At 41.9% G+C, this 22,434-nt stretch overlaps 1 protein-coding gene across 1 annotated transcript; it reads left to right on the top strand.

The window, feature by feature from the left end:
• The first annotated feature begins 887 nt into the window (after positions 1-887).
• On the top strand, positions 888-22,412 carry faf2 (Fas associated factor family member 2). Its single transcript, XM_061788689.1, has 11 exons — positions 888-1,044; positions 1,791-1,859; positions 3,630-3,764; positions 4,777-4,853; positions 4,936-5,074; positions 6,432-6,517; positions 6,706-6,797; positions 11,191-11,368; positions 13,392-13,563; positions 13,655-13,798; positions 21,404-22,412. Exons 1-11 carry the CDS (start codon positions 982-984, stop codon positions 21,584-21,586), a joined length of 1,338 nt encoding a protein of 445 aa, XP_061644673.1. The 5' UTR covers positions 888-981; the 3' UTR covers positions 21,587-22,412.
• Positions 22,413-22,434: the final 22 nt, after the last annotated feature.

Genomic DNA, 22,434 nt, shown 5'->3' with positions numbered 1-22,434 from the left:
GTGTGTTATTTTTTTTCTGGCTATTATATAAAATGACAGACATGTTGGAGCCTAAGAAATGTCCTTATTGTATCACATCCACAAACTTAAAAATATGATGTTGAAACAGTACGTGGGGATGCAGGCTTTTACACTAACTTTAAATTTAACCCAATAGCATTAACATTCTGAGCAGCATGGTGAATCCCAGATCTGGCCTTCTTGTGTGGAGTTAGTGTCCTTCTCCATGTACTGTATGTGAATGATTGTTTGTCTACATGTGCCTTGCGATTGACTGGTACAGATTGTACCGCACTTGTGTCCCAAAGTCATCTGGGATAGGCTCCAGCTCACCTGCGACCCAGATGAGGTCAAGTGCGTGCATATTGCAATACAAGAATCACTATTTGAAAATTTTGCCTATACAATGTTGGGACTTAGCCTAAATGAGAAATTGTATCTTCTTCCAGCCACATGTAAGACTGCATGCGGTTAAAAAAGGTGAGAAAAGCCGTAGGAAATGGGTGGATGGCAGAGGTGGCAAAAGTACTCACACTCTGTACATAGAAGTACAAGTGTAAAAAGAGTATCAACTCCTTTAAATGAGTAGAAGTATAGACTGAAATGTACTTAAGTAAAAAGTAAAAATTCGAGGAATTCTTTAATATGAGGAACTGTGTGTGTATGTCGCGGTTGACTGGGGGCTAACAAGCTGATGTATTTTTACTAATGGTCGTTAGTCGTTGTGAATCTTCCTAATAAACGACTAATTAAATATTAAAGTCAAACTCAGTCAGTGTAGCCCATTTTCAATTCCTTATTTCACAACCTAAAATACTAAGACTGCAAAAAAAAAAATCGGTGTATTTTCCTTTTTGTGTTGGATTGGCTTTTGGGAGCATCACGTCTTCCAGGCCGCTAAGTGTCAGCAGCTCGCTCGCCGAGCTCGTCGAATCCCCGCTTTGACGTTGCCGAGTCTTGCTAGGTGATTGGCGAGCTAAGATGGCGGCGCCAGAGGACCCCGAATTATCGCAGGCGCAGACCGAAAAACTCCTCCAATTTCAGGTAAACGGGCTGTAATACACGACCCGACACCAGTTCGTTTCGATGGGGTGGCTTCGGCGGCCGCGAACTGGCACCGTTTGGCCGAAGTGTCAGTGTTTGAAGCTTTTTTTACACAGTCAACTTCCATAGTGGTTAACTTCAGAGCTAACGTTAGAACCAAGGCTAGCATTAGCTTGCATCTCCTCAAATTAGCAGACTTAAAAGTGAATTGATTGGAATCTCAGACGATCGGCTGTCTTTTTTAGAGCCAACGACGTAAGGTGCCGGTTTCCCTAAACATTATTTTGTATTTGGCTTCAGTAGATTTTGGCGCTGGTGTCATTACTTAGCTGACTCCTTGTTTCAAATAGTTCAGCTGATCGCTCTGTTGTGAAGAACGAGTGCTCACTAAAGTTTTGGACACTGATGTCTTTGAAGTCGTTTTTGGCAAAATTGTTCTAATAATGAAAGTAGCCCAACGCAATCCTTTAATACACTTTCTGGACTGAACTCTGATGCAGTTTCCTTGATGGGCAGTTAGAGAGCCAACAGCTTGGTCATTGGGGAGCTTCTCTATGTCTTCCTGTTACATGCGACTTAGGTTTTGTTGTGTTAACGTTTATTGTGCAAACGCACTTGTTTTCTCAGGTAACTTTGATTCCTTAGAATTTGACATCACCAGTAGCGTTAACTCTAATAGCTCATTCGCCCAAACGTGAAATCTGAACCAATTGATTTAATTCATACATGTGTTCTGTTTTTGACAGGACCTCACTGGCTTGGAATCAATCGACCAATGTCGACGCACATTAGAGCAGCATAACTGGAACATTGAGGTAACCTGTTAAAGTTTTCATATACTGACCAGCCACACTACCACAATTATGTGTTCCACAAACATTCATCCTTCACCAGGATTATAATGTTCAATGTTGTTGATCAAAATGATTGTGGCTATAGTTTGGCATGGTGTAGAAATGCATTGCACCATCCTGAGAATTGTTTCTAAAATTACCCAAAGGTTACGTACCCTTTAGACCAGGGGTCTCCAATCTTACAGATAGATAGATGGATGATACAGTACTCATATTGTGTAAAATAACTGAAATTTACCAATAGTATATCACAAAATCAAATGTCAATTATGTTGATGTCCAATTCCAGCTGTCTCACCGCATCCGCCAACAACACACACACACGCACAGACACACACACACACACACACCGCCAAGCTCAACATCGGCAATAGTGGACAGAAGATTTAAATATTTACTGTCCTGGATTCCCTGGAATGATAATCCTGTCACCGGGTTCATAACTCTTAAATGATCCCGCCACCAGTGAAGGTCTTTTTCTGCTTGGTCAGGATGTGTGTCACTTAAAATGATGCTTCTGTTAATGCGCTGGCCTTCTTCGTCGGTTGATTAAAAAGAAACTCTTTTTTTTGAGGGGGGTACTTTGCCTTCTCTTCATAGAGTTGTTTCCTGCGGCAAAGTCCCAGGAGAAATTGGTGGGACTATGGTGAAATGCCTTTCGACGTTGCATTTTTTACTGACTGCCAGACTCGTGTCATTCAGATCAGACACGTACACTCTTCGCACTCACTTTAGTGAAACGAAAGCTTGTTTCCTAGTCTTTGTGTAAATTTTGCCTCCCACTGGCATGACTATGGGGGCACGGTGGCACATCGACCTCATAGTTCTGAGGTCCCGGTTTCAAATTCGGCCTCGGCTGTGTGGAGTTTGCATGGTCTCCCCGTGCCTGTGTGGGTTTTCTGTGGGTACTCCGGTTTCCTCCCACATCTCAAAAAGGGTAATTGAAAACTCTAAATTGCCTGTAGGTGCGAATGTGAGTGCGAATGGTTGTCTATGTGCCCTGAGATTGGTTGGGGACCAGTTCAGGGTGTACCTCGCCTTTCGCCAATAATCAACTGGGAGACCCTCCAGCACACCCGCGACCCAAGTGAGGATAAGCGGTACAGAAAATGGATGGTGTGATGATATCCTGCTGCTGCCATTGATCTTGTTCTAGCTGGCTAACATCCTGCTACCTGGTCAGCAGTCAAAAAGTAATTTGGCCTGCTCCCTCCTACCAGCCCGCTCCAATGGCAGACAGCAAGCACCACAGCACAAATGTTTGATTGACAGCCTGCTGACAAATATTGTAAAATCTCGGGAGTGGGTGGGGACACGTGTGATTTTGAATGGATGGGAACTGAGATTGGTTTTACCAAGTGATGAACCAAATGTGTGCTATTGTAATTTTGAATCCTTGGGGAGCTACTGTAAATGGCCTGATAAACTACTGGTAGCTTGCGAGCAACTTGTTGGAGACACCTGCTTTAGACCCTTTATTCCAGGGCTAGGCAAACCTCGGTGTGTGTGTGTATATATGTGTACCAGTTGAGTGTCGCTTCAACGTAGTCCTACAACATGTTGTTGGGAGTTCGTGCTAGCCCTTTATTCCAGGGCTAGGCAAACCTCGGTGTGTGTGTGTATATATGTGTACCAGTTGAGTGTCGCTTCGACGTAGTCCTACAACATGTTGTTGGGAGTTCGTGCTGGTCCGATCGGTTGTCATGATTAATTTTAATGTTTGCCTTTCAGGCTGCAGTACAAGACAGGCTCAATGAGCAGGAAGGAGTGCCCAGTGTGTTCAACCCTCCACCGCCTAGACCATTACAGGTCAACACAGCAGACCACAGAGTATATAGTTATATTGTCTCCAGGCCGCAGCCCAGGGTAGGTCTGCTGTATTTCATTGGAAAATTTACATTTCAATTGTATACAAAGAGTTGGGTCTCAGGAGTGCTTGCCCACCCATCAAGTGTGAAATTAAACCACACAGTAAATCTTTTGTTAGCTGCCTATTTCCAAAAATGTGCCTGTGAGTGAGCCATTCTGAATTTTGTTAAATTGTGACATCACAATAATTTAACGTAGGTAATAACCTCTCCACACCGAATTTCTCTACCAATGACTTGGCAGTTCGTTTGGGGGAGAGATCTCAAAAGTGTACAAAGTGTGTCTGGTGGCTTTGTGATGAAGTTCTTCTTCCACAAGTAAAAATACAATCAAATCTTTATGGGCATTTTGCTTAATTTTTTCAAACTCTGGGCTATAATAATAATAATAATAATAAATAATAATAATAATAATAATAATAGCAGCTACTTTGGTAATGAAAGCTGTACTTCTCAATGACTCAGCAGTACAGAACAACCCAAAACTGAGTGATTTCAACCAGTGTTACAAGTGGATGTCAAGAGTTCTGTAATTCCTTATCCATTGTGCATTTTGACTGTAAAATATCAGGCTTTTTATTAAGTCACCTGGGAAAAAAATAAGTAAATAAAAATTTGCAGGTGGACGAGTGGTTTGCCCATAGGCCTCATCGTTCTGACGTTTGGGGTTCGACTCTCAGCTCATGCCTTCCTCTCTGGAGTTTTTGTGTTCTCCCATGTTTGTGTGGGTTTTCTCTGGTACTTGGGCTTCCTCCCACATTCCAAAACATGCATGTTATGTTAATTGAAGACTCTAAAGTCAGCTGGGATAGGCTAACCCTAAGCCGAGACCCTAATGAGGATAAGCTGTATTTAAATGAATTGATAGTCTACTTTTAAGATGTCTATATAGCCCGACCCAGGAATATTCTACTGATGCATTCTTGTCTGATAGGATTTCCACTTTTTATGTTAAAGTTTTGTATTTTGGTGCTTGTCCATCCATTGATTTAATTGGCTTTGTATTTCAGGGCTTGCTAGGATGGAGTTATTATTTGATAATGCTACCTTTCAGATTTACTTATTACACACTTCTGGACATATTCAGGTAAGATGAATAACAGATTGACAAGCACCAAGTGCTTGTGCAAACATGAGCTTCACAGTTGGGCACAATATTTGTCTTCCAGGTTTGCCCTGCGGTTTGTGAGGCCGGACCCACGTGGTCGTGTTACAGACCCTGTTGGGGATGTTGTTTCCTTTATTCATAGTTTTGAGGAGAAGTATGGTCGCTCACATCCTGTTTTTTACCAGGGAACATACAGCCAGGTGAGTTTAGAGATTTCCTTTATCGTGATAAGGTTTGTAAGAATTAATTGCCACTCATAAATAGGGCTGCAACCAATGATTATTTTAGCAATTGATTCTCTTTTTTCGATGAATTGCATATAAAACTTTTTTTTTTTAAATTGCCATCCCATTATTAAAAAACAGGACATTATTTGTAATTGACACTGCAGAAAATGCACAAACATAAAATCATTATGATTCAGTTACTGGTTTGGTCCGTAACGTCAGAAAATTGGTAAAAATGTGGATCGGTTTCTAAAGTAAAAGTAGATGATTGCAAATGTCTTATTCTGATCAAACACAAAGATAATCAGTCTACTTGGATGGAGGACTACAGAAATAAAAGAATATTTAAATTTGAGAGGCAGAAATTTCAAGTTGAACAAGGTCTAAACGATTAATCTATTATCAAAATAGTCGATTAACTTGATAATCGATTAGTTGTTGATTAATCAGTTAACTGTTGCGCTTCTTCTCACGAGGAATGGGCATAGTAATTGATAAATTGGTCATTAAGAATTCTGACAATTGTGTGGAACAGATTTTTGATGAATTGGATCTTGGAGCAGTTGAGTCAGCTATTGCCTGGATTAGACTACAAGACAAATTTTCAAGCTAGTGCTAGCATTAACGGTTATACGTTAACAATCATGGTCTAAAGCTTTGGTAAACATTGGTTTGTGCGCATGAATAAATGTTAACAACGGCGTGCAAGTATGTTAACAACGGCGTGCAAGTATGTTGACCACGACAAACACAGGACGCGATGCGACGGTCACAATATGCAATCCTATTGGTCGACATCGCTGTTGGAGAGTTGTGGTTTTTATGTCACACTACTCGGGAGATATCCCAAAAAGCAAACATGCTAGACTTTTCTTTTTGGCATCGTAGGGTCAAATCGTAGGGCCAAATCGTTGGTCGTGGATTATGTCACACTACAAGAAATTTTGTCGTTAATTGGGCCAATATCGGGGTGAAAATCCTGTAGTCTGACCTAGGCGTATGGGAAGTCGAACTACGTTCATAAAAACCTCCATTATAGCACAACTACTTCACGAAGCAGTATGCATCTCAGGAGTTCAGAACAATGAATGCATAAAGAAAAATAGCCATCTAATATTTACTGTTAGCTTATATAGGTTTACTGTCATATCTGATTTGTTGTATTTGGCGCCAGCATAATTTGAGGCTATGAACAAAAAACCTTTCTAAGAGGAAAAATCTATACTTTTATATATACTTGATCATTTTTTTCACCAACATCTGTCTCAGCATCAAGTTGTTAAGTGTCCCAACTATATTTTACAGTAAGTTCTCTCACACATGTTGACAGGCATTAAATGATGCCAAACGGGAGCTCCGCTACCTTTTAGTATACCTTCATGGAGACGATCATCAAGACACTGATGAGTTTTGCCGGTATGTTTTTTTATTTTTACCCCACTTTGTTAGACTTCCTTTTAAAGAACATGATGTTGACCCTTGTGTTAGTCATGTGCTTGTTAACTTTCTGCTGTTTCCAGATGTCCTATAAGAATATGAACTGTTTTAAAAAATTTTTTAAAGAAGAGGTTAATTTTGTGCTGCACATTTATTATTCTCTGTAGGTCCACATTATGTACAGAAGAGGTGGTAACGTTTGTCAACACCCGAATGCTGTTCTGGGCATGCTCAACAAGCAAGCCTGAGGGCTACCGAGGTAAGCAGACTGGTTCCTATTTGACTCAGCATTCAGGGCAATAATATTGGTGTATTTTTTTCAGTTGGGCACAATGTCAAGCTTACATGTGTGAAAATGTCTTGTTGTTTTTGCGGTTTTCCTTATATTTTTTACTCTCATTGAGCAAAGCAACATGTGTCTCAGTATGATGCAGTTACACTTATCCACCACTAAATACAACAAATACTACAAATAAATAATTGAATATAGTTAAATGGCTTTCTGTGTCAATCAGAATGTAACATGATTAACTTTGTAAAGGCAGAATATTCAATAATCTTGTATTGGACATTGTTCTGCAAGTGGTCTTAAAGGGGACATATTTTGCCAAACCAACTTTCTCTAGTATTTGGGATGTAATATTGTCTTGATGGTGCCTCAGTAAACATGAAATATGAATTAAAATTGTCTACACATTGCTGATTTCCAGACGTGTCTGCCGAGAGGCCTATAATCAGGTCATTTGAATTATCTTATCTTATCTATGTCACTAGCGAAGATCTCTGACTTCCCTTTCCGCTCCTGAGCCAGCGCTGTCAACATAACAAACGTGTGGTCACACAAGTGGGTCTTCTACATGGAGGCAACCAATCAGAGGAAAGGGGGCGGTCTTAGCCAAATATGGAGAAAGCGGATACAAAACTGTGTCAGACGGAACTAGCTGTCAAGAGGGGCCTTTTCTGGACACAGAGTCATATGAAAAAAACAAGGTGTTTTTTTTAAATGAAAGTGACACGTTTAAAAGAAGTCCATATTAGAGAGTCACTCTATGGACGTCTAAATAGCCAAAACATGGGATCTTTAATGTTGTTTGGTGGTCAGTAGGGTTGCGTGATATTGTAAAAAAAAAAACATTGCAAGTGAAAAATGACAATCGTTGTTCTTAAACTGTTGGACTATTTGCTCACGTAGTTGTTCACAAAATGGTGAACCTCGTCCCATCCTTGCTTGTGAACAACAGCCTTTTGGGGATGCACCTTTTATACCCAATCATGACACTTACCTGTTTCCAATTAACCTTTTCACCTGTGGAATGTTCCAAACAGTTGTGAGTTCATTCCTCAACCTTTTTAGTCTTTTGTTGCCTCTGTCCCAGCTTTCTGGGAACACGTTGCAGGCATCAAACTCAAAACGAGAAAATATTTGCCAAAATGTTTAAAAAAAAAAAAAAAAAAAACCTGAATAACATTCATCAATTTGAACATTAACTAGCTTGTCCTTGTAATGTATCCAATTGAATATAGGTTGAAAAGAACTTGCAAATCATTGTATTCTGTCTGTAAGTTTTGTACAATGTCCCAACTTCATTGGAATTGGGGTTTATACACTGTAACATACAACCCCAATTCCAATGAAGTTGGAACGTTGTGTTAAACATAAATAAAAACAGAATACAATGATTTGCAAATCATGTTCAACCTATATTTAATTGAATACATTACAGAGACACGATATTTAATGTTCAAATTGATAAACTTTATTGGTTTTAGCAAATAATCATTGACTTAGAGTTTCATGGCTGCAACACGTTCCAAAAAAGCTGAGACAGGGTCATGTTTACCACTGTTTTACATCACCTTTTCTTTTAACAACATTCAGTAAACGTTTGGGAACTGAGGACACTAATTGTTGAAGCTTCGTAGGTGGAATTCTTTCCCATTCTTGCTTGATGTACAGCTTCAGCTGTTCAACAGTCCGGGGTCTCCGTTGTCGTATTTTACGCTTTATAATGCGCCACACATTTTCAATGGGAGACAGCTCTGGACTCCAGGCAGGCCAGTCTAGTACCCGCACTCTTTTACAACGAAGCCACGCTGTTGCAACACGTGCAGAATGTGGTTTGGCATTGTCTTGCTGAAATAAGCAGGGGCGTCCATGAAAAAGACGTTGCTTGGATGGCAGGATATGTTCCTCCAAAACCTGTATCTGCCTTTCAGCATTAATGGTGCCTTCACAGAGGTGTAAGTTACCCATGCCATTGGCACTAACACAGCACCATACCATTTTGAACTTTGCGTCCATAACAGTCCGGATGATTCTTTTCCTCTTTGGCCCGGATGACACGACGTCCACAATTTCCAAAAACAATTTGAAATGTGGGCGGCACGGTGGACGACTGGTTAGAACGTCAGCCTCACAGTTCTGAGGACCGGGGTTCAATCCCCGGCCCCGCCTGTGTGGAGTTTGCATGTTCTCCCCGTGCCTGCGTGGGTTTTCTCCGGGCACTCCGGTTTCCTCCCACATCCCAAAAACATGCATGCATTGGAGACTCTAAGTTGTCCGTAGGTGTGAATGTGAGTGCGAATGGTTGTTTTGTTTGTATGTGCCCTGCGATTGGCTGGCAACCAGTTCAGGGTGTACCCCGCCTCCTGCCCGATGACAGCTGGGATAGGCTCCAGCATGCCCGCAATCCTAGTTAGGAGAAGCGGCTCAGAAAATGGATGGATGGATGGATTTGAAATGTGGATGCGTCGGACCACAGAACACTTTTCCACTTTGCATCAGTCCATCTTAGATGAGCTCGGGCCCAGAGAAGCCGCCGGCGTTTCTGGGTGTTGTTGATAAATGGCTTTTGCTTTTCATAGTAGAATTTCAAGTTGCACTTACGGATGTAGCGCGGAACTGTATTTACTGACATTGGTTTTCTGAAGTGTTCATGAGCCCATGTGGTGATATCCTTTACACATTGATGTCGGTTTTTGATGCAGTGCTGCCTGAGCGATCGAACGTCACGGGCATTCAATGTTGGTTTTCGGCCTTGCCGCTTACATGCAGTGATTTCTCCAGATTCTTTGAACCTTTTGATGATATTATGGACTGTAGATGATGAAATTCCTAAATTCCTTGCAATTGTACTTTGAGGAACATTGTACTTAAACTGTTTGATATTTTCTCACGCACTTGTTCACAAAGAGGTGACCCTCGCCCCATTTTTGCTTGTGAATGACTGAGCAATTCAGGGAAGCTCCTTTTATACCAAATCATGGCACCCACCTGTTCCCAATTAGCCTGTTCACCTGTGGGATGTTCCAAACAGGTGTTTGATGAGCATTCCTCAACTTTCTCAGTCTTTTTTGCCACCTGTCTCAGCTTTTTTGGAACGTGTTACAGCCATAAAATTCAAAGTTAATGATTATTTGCTAAAAACAATAAAGTTCATGAGTTTGGACATTAAATATATTGTCTTTGTAGTGTATTCAATTAATATAGGTTGAACATGATTTGCAAACCATTCTCTTCTGTTTTTATTTGTTTAACACAACATCCCATCTTCATTGGAAATGGGGTTGTAGGTGCTAATCTTATTAGCATGTCGAACCACGTCCCTCTGCTGGTCATTTATTAATATTACAGTTGATTCACTGCATAAAGGCCTTTTCACACTGCACTTGGGAAGGCGTCTGACGCCCTCGACTTTCCCATTCATTGTGTGTGTGCCGAGGGGGTGTCAGCGTGTTTTGACGCGACGCCGAGTGTCACGTCAATGCTGAGGATGTCTGACGCTCAGTGTTGTGTCATCGGATAGAAAAATGTTCTGTTCTGGAGCGCCTCCAATGGGAGAGAAGCTCGCAGAGTGATTTCTGAGTGCTATTTTGGTGGACTTGTACTGTAAACGGCAAGGGGGAAATGGAGGAAGCTCAAATACATGTGGTTTTTCTTTGTTCCAAAATCTCTGATTCGCCTGAAATTGTAAAATTGTAGTTCACAAACAAGCCTAAATTCTCTGAGGTTCCGACGAGCCATTACAATGAGATAACCCCTTATCCTTTTTTTTTTCTGCAGCTCGTCTCCTCTTCCTCTTTGTCCTCGTTGTGCTCCTCCTCGTCCTTAAAATGAGCAATGCCAGGGCTTTATGAAAAATACAGCAACATCTTGCCGGGGTGGGGTCTACTTCTGTTTCCTCCCTGGTTGGCTCCTACGTCAGCACTTCCAAATATGGGATGGCCACACCCCCGTAATCATCGGCATTGCACTTTGATTCGGGGACCTTTCACACTGAGCAAGTGCAGTGTGGAAGGCCTGAACAATACAGCACACCAACATCGCAGGGCCCTGCATTTGGCTGTTGCGCATGGACATTGTGATGATGATGCTAAAACAATGTATCGCGCAGCCCTAGTGGTCAGTAGTAAATACAGTACACTACTCAAATAAGGGGCTTTTGATTGAAATTGCAGGATGAATTTAAAATGAATTATCTTAACAGATGACATTAATTGGACCCTCACTAAACTCTGTAAAAGACATGTCCAACTTATATATTTCAGTACTTTTTGCAGAACTTTCTGTTTTCAAATGAGGAGCTGAATGGCAAAAGTCACAACAGATATTAGCAGTAATTATGTAAAATGCTCTTGTCCATCCTATTTAGTGTCCCAAGCGTTGCGAGAGAACACTTATCCATTCCTGGCCATGATCATGCTGAAGGACCGCAAGATGACAGTAGTCGGCCGCCTGGAGGGTCTCATCCAGCCCGAGGACTTTGTCAATCAGCTCACCTTCATCATGGAGGCCAACCAAACATATCTGATGTCTGAGCGCCTTGAACGGTACTGAGAATAGTTCAATTCTAATGCTGTGTACAGAACGGATGCATATTTAACTATTCACACGACGTGATTACATATAAAGTCAAAGCAGTTCGGGTGAATAGGCGTGAATGCCCGGATGGCGTATATGACGTGTTTGACACAATGGGAGTGGTGCAAGCAAGAAAAAAATTGCTTCTTTGCCCATTCGCTCGGGTTAGGAAATTTTAACTTCAAGCCACAAATCGCGGTGCGACAGTCAATCAGCCTGGAGAATGGTGAGTAACAGTCCAGCTGGTGCCCTCTCACAGTGTACCGTCGCCAGCCGCGAAAGTTGCGTAGCGGTGGGGCTGGAAAGGCATGTAGAACTCGGAAGAGGAAAAAAAATAAATCAACGGAACCAGCCGGGGGGTCACGTTATACTTGTAGCCACTCACAGGGCGCCGTCATCAGACGTGAGCTCGCCGATGACGCGCTGAAGAGGACCGAGGTGGGAGGAGCACATCAATGTGGCGCAAATGTAGCGTGAAGCCAAATGTGCGTTCAGTGTGTATAAATAACTCTCACAATCAAACTCATGCGAGTAACTGTCGTCGGTCTGAACATAGCATAGGACACGCTGCTGTGCAGGAAAGTCCAACATTCAAAAGCATGTGCTGTCTTGAATCGGACCGAACACAGAATAATATGACAGACCCTATGACATCCTTTGCCAGCCACACTGTTGTCAGTATATATTCAAATTCAACTTTACTTTGAACACCTGTTTATCATGTGGTTTTGGTTCCAGATGCACCCACAATCGGTGAAAATCTGCGTTGTAGAGAAACCATATAGGGCTCGAGACTGCGAAGCATATGCAACCTTTTTTTCCCAGCTTGTGCCATTAAAAATTTCATCTTGTCCCATTTCTACGAGTGGATGTTTTAATAGTTGAAAGTTGCCCCCCCCCCCCCCCACTGCAATCTCCTCCTCCTGCATGAGAGAGAGAAATAATAAAATAAAAATAGAATAAAATAAACTGCAATAATTGCAGTAGTAATGATTTATCAGTTTTGTTTGGTATTATAATTTTAAATAGTTTTTTTTTTTTTTGCTAGTAAATTGCAAAATAGTGTGAATAGTCATAACCGATACTTTTATAGTGAGGTGGTACACTTATGCAAATATTTTAAAAGGGTTATGGTTTTCCCAGGGGACGAGGGTTAGCAGCCCACGGTATAAAAATATTCCCCTCTTGAGTCCATCAAATGATCAAATAAAAGTAAAGCCTTTGTTGTTTTTATTTTATTGTTTACATTTAATTGACCTGTTTTGTCTGCTGCTTTTTGCGGACAAACCTTGTTTACAGCCACATATTTTGCAAATATCCTATCTCGAGTCACTGTCAATCGAAACTATGGTATGCCATGGTCATGCTATACCTCCTCAAAAAATGGTGCGACAAAATCATGTGCTGATGCGACCAACTGGAAAAAGTTGGTCGCACAATACTAGTGCAAAAGTTAGTGTAGATCCTTACCATATGAAAAACATTTAAGTTTTACCCCTCCGATTTTAAACACAAACTTTATTAAAAGCACTTGTTCTCACTCGCGTGCTGTCAAGAAACAGGAAACTATCGAATAACATCAATTTGAGTAAAAGCCTCTTACAATTCTCCAAATAACAGTGACGCATGCTTGCTTCAAGGTGTCCCTACCAATTGGAATGTACTATAAAACGGACACACAAAACAATGGATAATTAAATATTGTATATTGAAACACCCAAATGTTCAAACAAACCATATAGTAATGACAGTCTGCTAACATCATGCAAATTGCCATAGATGGGTTAACATAAATTTGCATCAATGTTACAATAATTATAAACCTCCAGACAACTGATTTTAACACACGGAGGAGCAACACATGCTAAAATACTATACAGTATTCATAGGCATACAGTGAAATAAATGCTTAAAACTCAAGATTTGGCGGGGGCGAGAAAGATTAACCACAAAATAGCAGTGATTTACTCTAAATGAATATTTTGTTTTCAGGGAGGAGAGAAGTCAGACCCAAGTGCTAAGACAGCAACAGGATGAGGCGTACCAGGCCTCTCTCCGTGCCGACCAGGAGAAGGACCGAAAGAAGAGAGAGGAGGAGGAGCAACGGAGGCTAGAGGAAGAGAAGGTCCTGCAGTGCGCTCTAGCTGAGGAGAGGAGACGACGAGTGAGTGTTGCAGCACGTCACGACTCATTAGCCCACCTGCTATATGAAGAAGTCTGGTCATATTGCACTCGTTTTTATTTTGTGACGCCAGACACTGGAAGAAGAAAAGGAGAGGAAGTCAGAATGTCTCCCGCCAGAGCCGCTTGCAGATGATCCAGAAAGTGTCAAAATAGTGTTCAAGCTGCCCAATGACACCCGTGTGGAAAGACGATTCCTCTTTGGGCAGTCTCTTACAGTGAGTCCACACTCCGGGACGTGTCTTTTGTGTACGCCAAAGCTGACTAACGTATTTTCACGACCATAAGGCGCACTTAAAAGTCTTAAATTTTCTTCAAAATTGACAGAGCGCCTTATAATGCGGCGCGCCTTATGTGTGTACCGAGTTCCAAAATCTCTAAATGTTGTGTGACTTTGATGAGCGCGCCGCTTGACTGACTGGGAGCATTTCCTGCCAACACGCTGCTTATATAGAGGAAAGGCGGACGGGACTGAGGACAGCATGCGGACGTTAAAGGGGGAAGGGTGCACGTGAAAGAGGACGCTAAAGGCACGCCCCCAGTAGGTATATAGCGCCGGTATGTGCATTGTGCAAAACAACATCGGTTTGGCTAAGGACCCCTGAAAAGGGCACCTACAAAGAGACACGCTTACGAAGCACAGTTTAAACTGCAAGTTATCAGTTAAGCGGAGGAACGTTGGAATCGAGCAGCCGCGAGAGAATTCAAGATCAACGAATCCATGGTTCGCAAGTGGAGGAATCAGGAAAACGAGCTTCGCAAAGTCAAGAAGACGAAGCTGAGTTTCCGCGGAAACGAGGCGAGGTGGCCCGAGTTGGAAGACCAACTCGAGCAATGGATTAATGATCAAAGAACAGCCGGAGAAGCGTCTCTACAGTCACCATTCGACTGAGGGCAATAACGCTTGCAAAAGAAATGAAAATCAAACCTTTTCAAGGAGGTCTGTCTTGGTGCTTTCGTTTTATGAAATGGCGCTACCTATCAATCTATCGCCGGGCGAGTTATGCCACCATATGTGAATGCATTGTGGATGCCTGGACTATGGTATCTGCTTTGACTGTTGACCGAGCTTTAGCGAAAGCCGGCATCATTGCTGAACAGCCCCCCGGCAACGAGACTGACTCCGACAATGACGAGAGGGAACCCGGCATGTTTGATGGAGAACTTGCCCAGCTGTTCATTTCGGATACAGAAGGTGAGGACTTTGATGGATTTGTGGATGGGGATTGATCCAAAAATAATGTGAGTACATTGTTAAATACTTCAATAAAGTACAACTGAACTCACTGTTTACATTAAATACTTCAATAAAGTACAACCGAACTCAGTTTTGCTCCCGCTGCCTTTTTAAAAACATACGCCAGCATGCATGCTAGCGGATGTTTTACTTTGCAGGCATGCTACCGTATGTTTTAAGCTAGCGTATGTTTTACCATGCCTGTGCCCAATAATACGGTGCGCCTTGTGTATGTGTTAAATACCGAAATAGACCCCGTGACTGAGACTGCGCCTTTTAATACAGTGCAGTGCGCCTTATGGTCGTGAAAATACGGTGCTTAAAATTCTTTTTTTGGTTTTTTTTTCATTTTGTACTTCGTCTTGATCAGTTTAGTTAGAGTAATCCACTCGGCATCTCTGTAAAAACCTTGTATTCCATAGGGAAAAAAAACTAAACAGGACACAGTAAAGTGTGCCTCTCCACAGCTGGTAAAAGGTCCATTCCAAAGGGAGTTCACAGTTCTCAAAGCCAATGTGTGATGCTGCTGTCTTGGTACACAGCCTTATAACATTATTTTTACTTATTACTTTAAATCCAAAATATACATATACATATTGAACTAATATAAAAGGGCAAATGAGTAAATTAGAGTGTGTCAGACGTACATTTATTTTAAAATGTCAGTAACATTTTTCTCCTATCAGGACCTTGAGTAACATAGGAAACATCCATCCATCCATTTTCCGAGCCGCTTCTCCTCACTAGGCTCGCGGGCGTGCTGGAGCCTATCCCAGCGATCATCGGGCAGGAGGCGGGGTACACCCTGAACTGGTTGCCAGCCAATCGCAGGGCACATACAAACAAACAACCATTCGCACTCACATTCACACCTACGGGCAATTTAGAGTTTTCAATTAATGTGCATGTTTTAGGGATGTAGGAGGAAACCGGAGTGCCTGGAGAAAACCCACGCAGGCACGGGGAGAACATGCAAACGCCACACAGGCGGGGCAATCCCCGGTCCTCAGAACTGTGAGACTGACGCTCTAACCAGTCATTCACTGTGCCGCCACATAGTAAACAAGTAAACAAAAAAGCTCCCATCCTTAACAATATTTACATTCATTTCAAAGTGTGAATATTGCCAACCTTCCACCAAACAGCTACATGTTAAAGACCATTTAAAATAGAGAATTATGTAGTTCTGAATTGTCAAAATACAGTGAAACCTTGGCTTCTGAATGTAATTAGTTTTGTGACCTCGTTTGTAATCCGAAGTCTTCGGAAATTGAGGTAACGGTTCACATTAAAATGAATGGAAATGCAATCATCCGTTCCAGCCCCAATATTAAGTTTTACTTACCTTTTTTGTCAGAGTGTGGTTGAAAATACAGTACACTAAAGAAGTCAATTAAAACACACTATTATAATAAAAAACACACTAAACAAACAACTGTTTATTGCTCATTAACTTTAACTAAAGAGGAGAGAAGGCGTACAACTGCTGCACTGAATAATGGGGATATTCTGTTTGGTGTTTTCTTTTGTCTGCCTTTTTTGATTCATTGGTTGGTTTTTGCGCAACAAAGCAATTCAGAAAAAAATTATAATTTTTATCATTTTTTGATTGCCGCACTCATCACCAGTGAGTGCTTTCTCATTTTTTTGTTAATCTAATAAAGAGAAAAAAAAAAAAAACAACAAAGATGCAGTACCTTACTTGCTTTTGTGTGGTGTACAGAGCCAATGATGATTACACAATGCGAGAAAAAGCATAGATCTTTCCATTCATCTGACAAGTGCTTCCTAACAGTACCTTTAGCAGTTTCCCTTGTCTTAGGAGCCATTCTGACTGTTTAGCCCTCATCGTTTAGCAAAAGTTCCGGGCACCTACATCGCACCTACTTCCATGTTCATTCACAAGCGAGGCTGCGGCTCGATCTGTGATTGGGTGAATGTGCGCGTGCTGAAATTCTGCTTAGCGGCAACATGCATGGACAGCTATTTTGACGTACTAACACAGACATTTACCGTTCAATGTCTTAATTAAAGAGCTAGTATGATTCAATAAATAACATGCATACTGTCGATAGTATTTTTTTGATGAAAGGAAATTGATTTTCTGAATTATTTTATCATGTCAAGCACAACTCGAACATGGTCGCTATTAGATTTGTAATTGGATGGTCAAGGATGCAGAGGCGGAACTTCCTAGATGCGTAACAACTTTCTGCCTTACACCACTGAGCCGACAACTAGTTTTCAGCTTACCAATGCGTTATGCACAGCGTCTTATGGTCTAAATCTAAAGATGCAGTGGGGCAAAAAAGTATTTAGTCAGCCACCAATTGTGCAAATTTTCCCGCGTAAAAAGATGAGAGAGGCCTGTAACTTTCATCAAAGGTTAACCTCACCTATGAGAGACAAAATGAGAAAACAAAGTCCAGAAAATCACATTGTCTGATTTTTAAATATTTTATTAACAAATTATGGTGGAAAATATTTGGTCACCTCCAAACAAGTAAGATTTCTGGCTCTCTCAGTCTTATAACTTCTTCTTTAAGAGGTTCCGCTGTCCTCCACTCGTTACCTGTATTAATGGCACATGTTTGAACTCGTTATCAGTATAAAAGACACCTGTCCACCACGTCAAACAGTCACACTCCGAACTCCACTATGGCCAAGACCAAAGAGCTGTCAAAGGACACCAGAAACAAAATTGTAGACCTGTACCAGGCTGGGAAGACTGAATCTGCAATAGGTAAGCAGCTTGGTGTGAAGAAATCAACTGTGGGATCAATTATTAGAAAATGGAAGACATACAAGACAACTGATAATCTCTCTCAATCTGGGGCTCCACGCAAAATCTCACCCCGTGGGGTCATAATGATCACAACAACGGTGAGCAAAAATCCCAGAACCTAGTAAATGATCTGCAGAGAGCTGGGACCAAATTAACAAAGGCTACCATCAGTAACACACTATGCCGCCAAGGACTCAAATCTGCAGTGACTGCAGTGCTAGACGTGTCCACCCGCTTAAGACAGTACATGTCCAGGCCCGTCTGAAGTTTGCTAGAGAGCATTTGGATGATCCAGAAGAGGATTGGGAGAATGGCATATGGTCAGATGAAACCAAAATAGAACCTTTTGGTAAAAACTCAACTTGTTGTCTTTGGAGGAGAAAGAATGCTGAGTTGCAGCCAAAGAACACCATACCTACTGTGAAGCATGGGGGTGGAAACATCATGCTTTGGGGCTGTTTTTCTGCAAAGGGACCAGGACGAATGAGCCATGTAAAGCAAAGAATGAATGGGGCCATGTATCGTGAGATTTTGAGTGAAAACCTCCTTCCATCAGCAAGGGCATTGAAGCTGAAATGTGGCTGGGTCTTTCAGCGTGACAATGATCACAAACACCACCCGGGCAACGAAGGAGTGGCTCCATAGGCAAGGAGTGGCCTTGCCAGTCTCCAGATCTAAACCCCATCGAAAATCTTTGGCGGGAGTTGAAGGTCTGTGTTGCCCAACGACAGCCCCAAAACATCAGTGCTCTCGAGGAGATCTGCATGGAGGAATGAGACTTAAAGAAAATGTTTGACCTCTGTCATTGTCAACAAAGGGTATATAACAAAGTATTCAGATGAAGTTTTGTTATTGACCAAATACTTATTTTCCACCATAATTTGCTAATCAATTCTTTTAAAATCCGATGGTGATTTTTTAGGTGAGGTATTAAAAGGCGCACCGTATTAAAAGGCGCAGTCTCAGTTACGGGGTCTCTTTCTGTATTTAACACATACATAAGGCGGTGCACCGTATTATTGGGTGAAGGCATGGTAAAACATACGCTATCTTAAAACATACGGTAGCATCCATGTACGCTAAAACAATGTTTTTAGAAAAGCAGCGTGAGCAATACTGAGTTCGGTTGTACTTTATTGAAGTATTTAACAATGTATACTCCGTTATTTTTTTTATCAGTCCTCATCCACAAATCCATCAAAGTCCTCGTCTTCTGTATCCGAAATGAACAGCTGGGCAAGTTCTCAAACAAACACGGCAGGTTCCCTTGTTGCCGTGCGGCTCCTCAGAAATGATGCCGGCTTTTATGAAAGCTCGAACAACAGTGCAAGCACACACGTTAGCCCAAGCATCCACAATCCAATCACAAATTGTGGCGTAACTTTCCCGGTGCTGCCTCCTAGTCTTAGTAAAGCTGGGTTCGCCATCTGTCATCCATTGCTCCCACGGCGCTCACAACTTCACGTTGAACGCCCGGTTTACAGCGATGTCCAGTGGTCGGAGTTCCTTCCTCAAGCCTCCCTGAAAGATGGCAAGCTCCAAGTTATTGCACTCAGTGGAATGGTGACTGTAGAGATGCTTCTCCCGGCTGTTCTTTGCTCATTGGCCACCTTGCCTTGTTTTCGCGGAAACTCAGCTTCGTCTTCTTGACTTTGCGAAGCTCGTTTTCCTGCTTCCTCCACTTGCGAACCATGGATTCGTTGATCTTGAATTCTCTCGCGGCTGCTCGATTCCCATGTTCCTCCGCATAACTAATCGCTTGCAGTTTAAACTGTGCTTCGTAAGTGCCATTTTCGGGGGTCCTTAGCCAAACCGATGCACATACCGGAACTATATACCTACTGGGGGCGTGTCTTTAGCGTCCTCTGTCATGCGCACCCTTCCCCCTTTACGTCCGCATGCTGTCCTCAAGTCACGTTCGGCTTCCTCTATATAAGCAGTGTGTCGGCAGGAAATGCTCCCAATCAGTCAAGCGGGGAGCGCTCATTAAAGTCACACAACAACATTTACAGATTTTGGAACTCGGTGCAAACATAAGGCGCGCCGCATTGTAAGAAAATTTTGGAGAAAATTTAAGACTTTTAAGTGTGCCTTATGGTCATGAAAATACGGTTAGTACATTTTTGCCTGACTGTAAATTTATCAGTTAATCCTGTTTTTGCATGTTTTTGTACTTGAAAATTCCTCTGTGGAAAAATTCAACAAATACTTAAGGACAAAATGTTGTAAAAGTCAAATGTTCTGCCTGTAATTCAAATCTTTGTTGTTGTAAGCGTTAAGGGACCAAAAATTAAGTTATTTTATTCATTAGACTTTTTTTTTCGAGGCCATATCCACCCATATTACCGTAGTGAAGACAATTGTTTTGTACGTTTTTTTTCGTGGGCTAAAACACCCAGTACAGTACAAAGTTATTGTAAATAAATATTTTTAAAAAGCTTGAAAATGTTTGAAAGTTTCACATTTTATCCAAACTTATGGTGACATTGTTGACATACAGTACTCATCATAGGCGAGTCGCTTTCATGAGCCGTGAGGAATTAGTGTGCTTACTATTTTCAACTACGTTGCCGAAAGCTTGACATTTTTTTTTTACTGTATCAAAAGTAGCATCTTCCACACTCCAGAGACTTGTATTCCACAGTTAACACTGCCTCCATGCTGCTCTCTAGCTGCCAGCGCTGCGCTCTACGGCACAATACATGGAACCATTGTCACATGGCCGTCACGTCAATGCCCTACATTCAACATGGTCGCCATGTGTGCACGGGAGGGATGTCTAGTCACAATGTATGTCTGTGACCTGGAAATACGTCAGCCCCATTCTTTGCCTGCATTACGCCACAGCGCCAGTAAACAGCAGCAGCCAATTTTGGAACTAACAGACTTTGTCAACGGCAATTTTAGTGACAAATGGGAACTATTTTTGGACAGGTTGTTTAGTCCCAATGGTCCGTTTTATCCAATATCGGGGTCCATTTTACCGAGGTTCCAGTGTATTTTTTTTAAATAAACGGCCGATGAATCGGTTATCGAATTTTTTTTCTGTATCGGCATAAAAAAATCGATATCAATTGTGCCTTAATTGTGACGTGCAGTTAGCTAGCTAGCTATGCCTACATCACGAAAATGCATCTTTCCTTCGGAGAGTCCACTGTTGCGGCTGCTTTAGAGTGCTGCGTTATCAGTTGTGACCACCTCCATGTAACGGAGACAAGGTGAGTCGGGTTTGACAGGCAGCCTGTGGACAGGAACTTTGGGCTGACATGGCTGCTTTAGCGCGCCTTGTCGCGGGGTGGAAAAGCCCCGCAGTGACCTGTTGGGATATATTCCAGACACCGGAGGCTTTAAGCGCGGGTATATTTTTCCAGCTCAAACATATAGCTGTGTACGCATAGGAGAGGTGCTAGACGAAGTAGCATCCATTTTTTCCAAGTCGGAGCAGTAGTATTTGAATGACGGTTAACAATTGAAAGGGGTGTGGTTTCAGCGCAGTCCGCAGACACACCCACAGCATTTTTGGGAGCGGAGACAATGGATTGATTTTTCAGGATTTGGAATCCTCATTAATATACTTGGATTTTTTTGGGGATAATCATTCAAATTTGACAGGGTTGTTAACACTTCTCTGCGGTGTGTCAAATTCGGAAGACGTTTACAGGGACTTTCATATGATTATAATTTTTGCTTCCCTGAAACGGAGCTACGAATTTAAGTTTTGATTTCAACTCTTTTGACGGCACTTCAAATGTGTAATTGTCGTTACACCAAGGAATTCATACCCATCTTTTTCTTTCTCAGGTAATCTATGACTTCCTGTTCTCATTGAAAGAAAGTCCAGAGAAGTTTCATATCGTCACCAACTTCCCTCGCCGAGTGCTGCCCTGCGTTCCGACTGAGGAGCAGCCCAATCCTCCCACGCTGAAAGAGGCCGGACTCAGCCGTTCTGAGGTCCTTTTTGTTCAGGATCTTACGGACGATTGAAAAACAACAACAAAAAAGACATCATGCCGCTTCTGTGTGGGAACACTTCCAATGCCCATCCATACCCAACCACCCTTTGTCCTTTTTTTGTTAAATGGCCACTATGGGATCATTCAGTATAAATCTGGAGTAATGTTAAGTTCCCCTTAAAGCCATTGTTCACCTGTGTTTACAGGGTTCCCAATAGCCTGGAAAGTCTTGAATTTTATTAAATAAATTTTTCTTGAAGTTCTTTCTTGAACCCTTTTTTTATCCAGAGGTCTCATCTCGTGTGTATCAGCAGCCTGTTCATCTTGTCTCTACCCTCGACAAGTAGTCATTGCAGAGGCTGGTGATTACTCCACTTAAAAAGTACTTACTCCCAACAACTAGCTGAGCCTTTTGCGAAACCGGACACATGACCTTAGAGTATCTATTGATCCATGTGTATACAAGGATCTTTGCCATGGCTTTTTAATGTAATTTCCAAACTTGTTTGGCAGATTAGGCACTCGTTTGAAATGCCTTTTACGTTTCCATTTTATCCCTCTATGACTCATTAAGATAGAACCAAATTTAGACTTAAAGGAAATATGGGAACCCTGTTTTAAATGAGTGACATGTACATAAGTGTTCATAAACATGGAATCCCCCTCCCCGACTCATCTGCGTCATATAATGACCAGATGCAGACTGAAGTTCACCACGTTTAACAAGAGGCCACACCTTTTTTCCAAGTGGTACGCTGTTAGTCTGTTGTCACTCACTGTTTTGCTTGTAACATCCAAATAAGCTCTTGTAAAGATGTAATTTCCCCAACTATAAATTAAAGAAAAAATTAAATTTGGGTTTATTGTTTTAAATGACAA

The sequence above is a fragment of the Phyllopteryx taeniolatus genome, chromosome 10 (genome assembly GCF_024500385.1).
Source record: "Phyllopteryx taeniolatus isolate TA_2022b chromosome 10, UOR_Ptae_1.2, whole genome shotgun sequence".
NCBI lineage: Eukaryota > Metazoa > Chordata > Actinopteri > Syngnathiformes > Syngnathidae > Phyllopteryx > Phyllopteryx taeniolatus.
The sequence above is the reverse complement of the archived record's forward strand: the minus strand, read 5'-3'. Positions and strand labels throughout refer to the sequence as shown.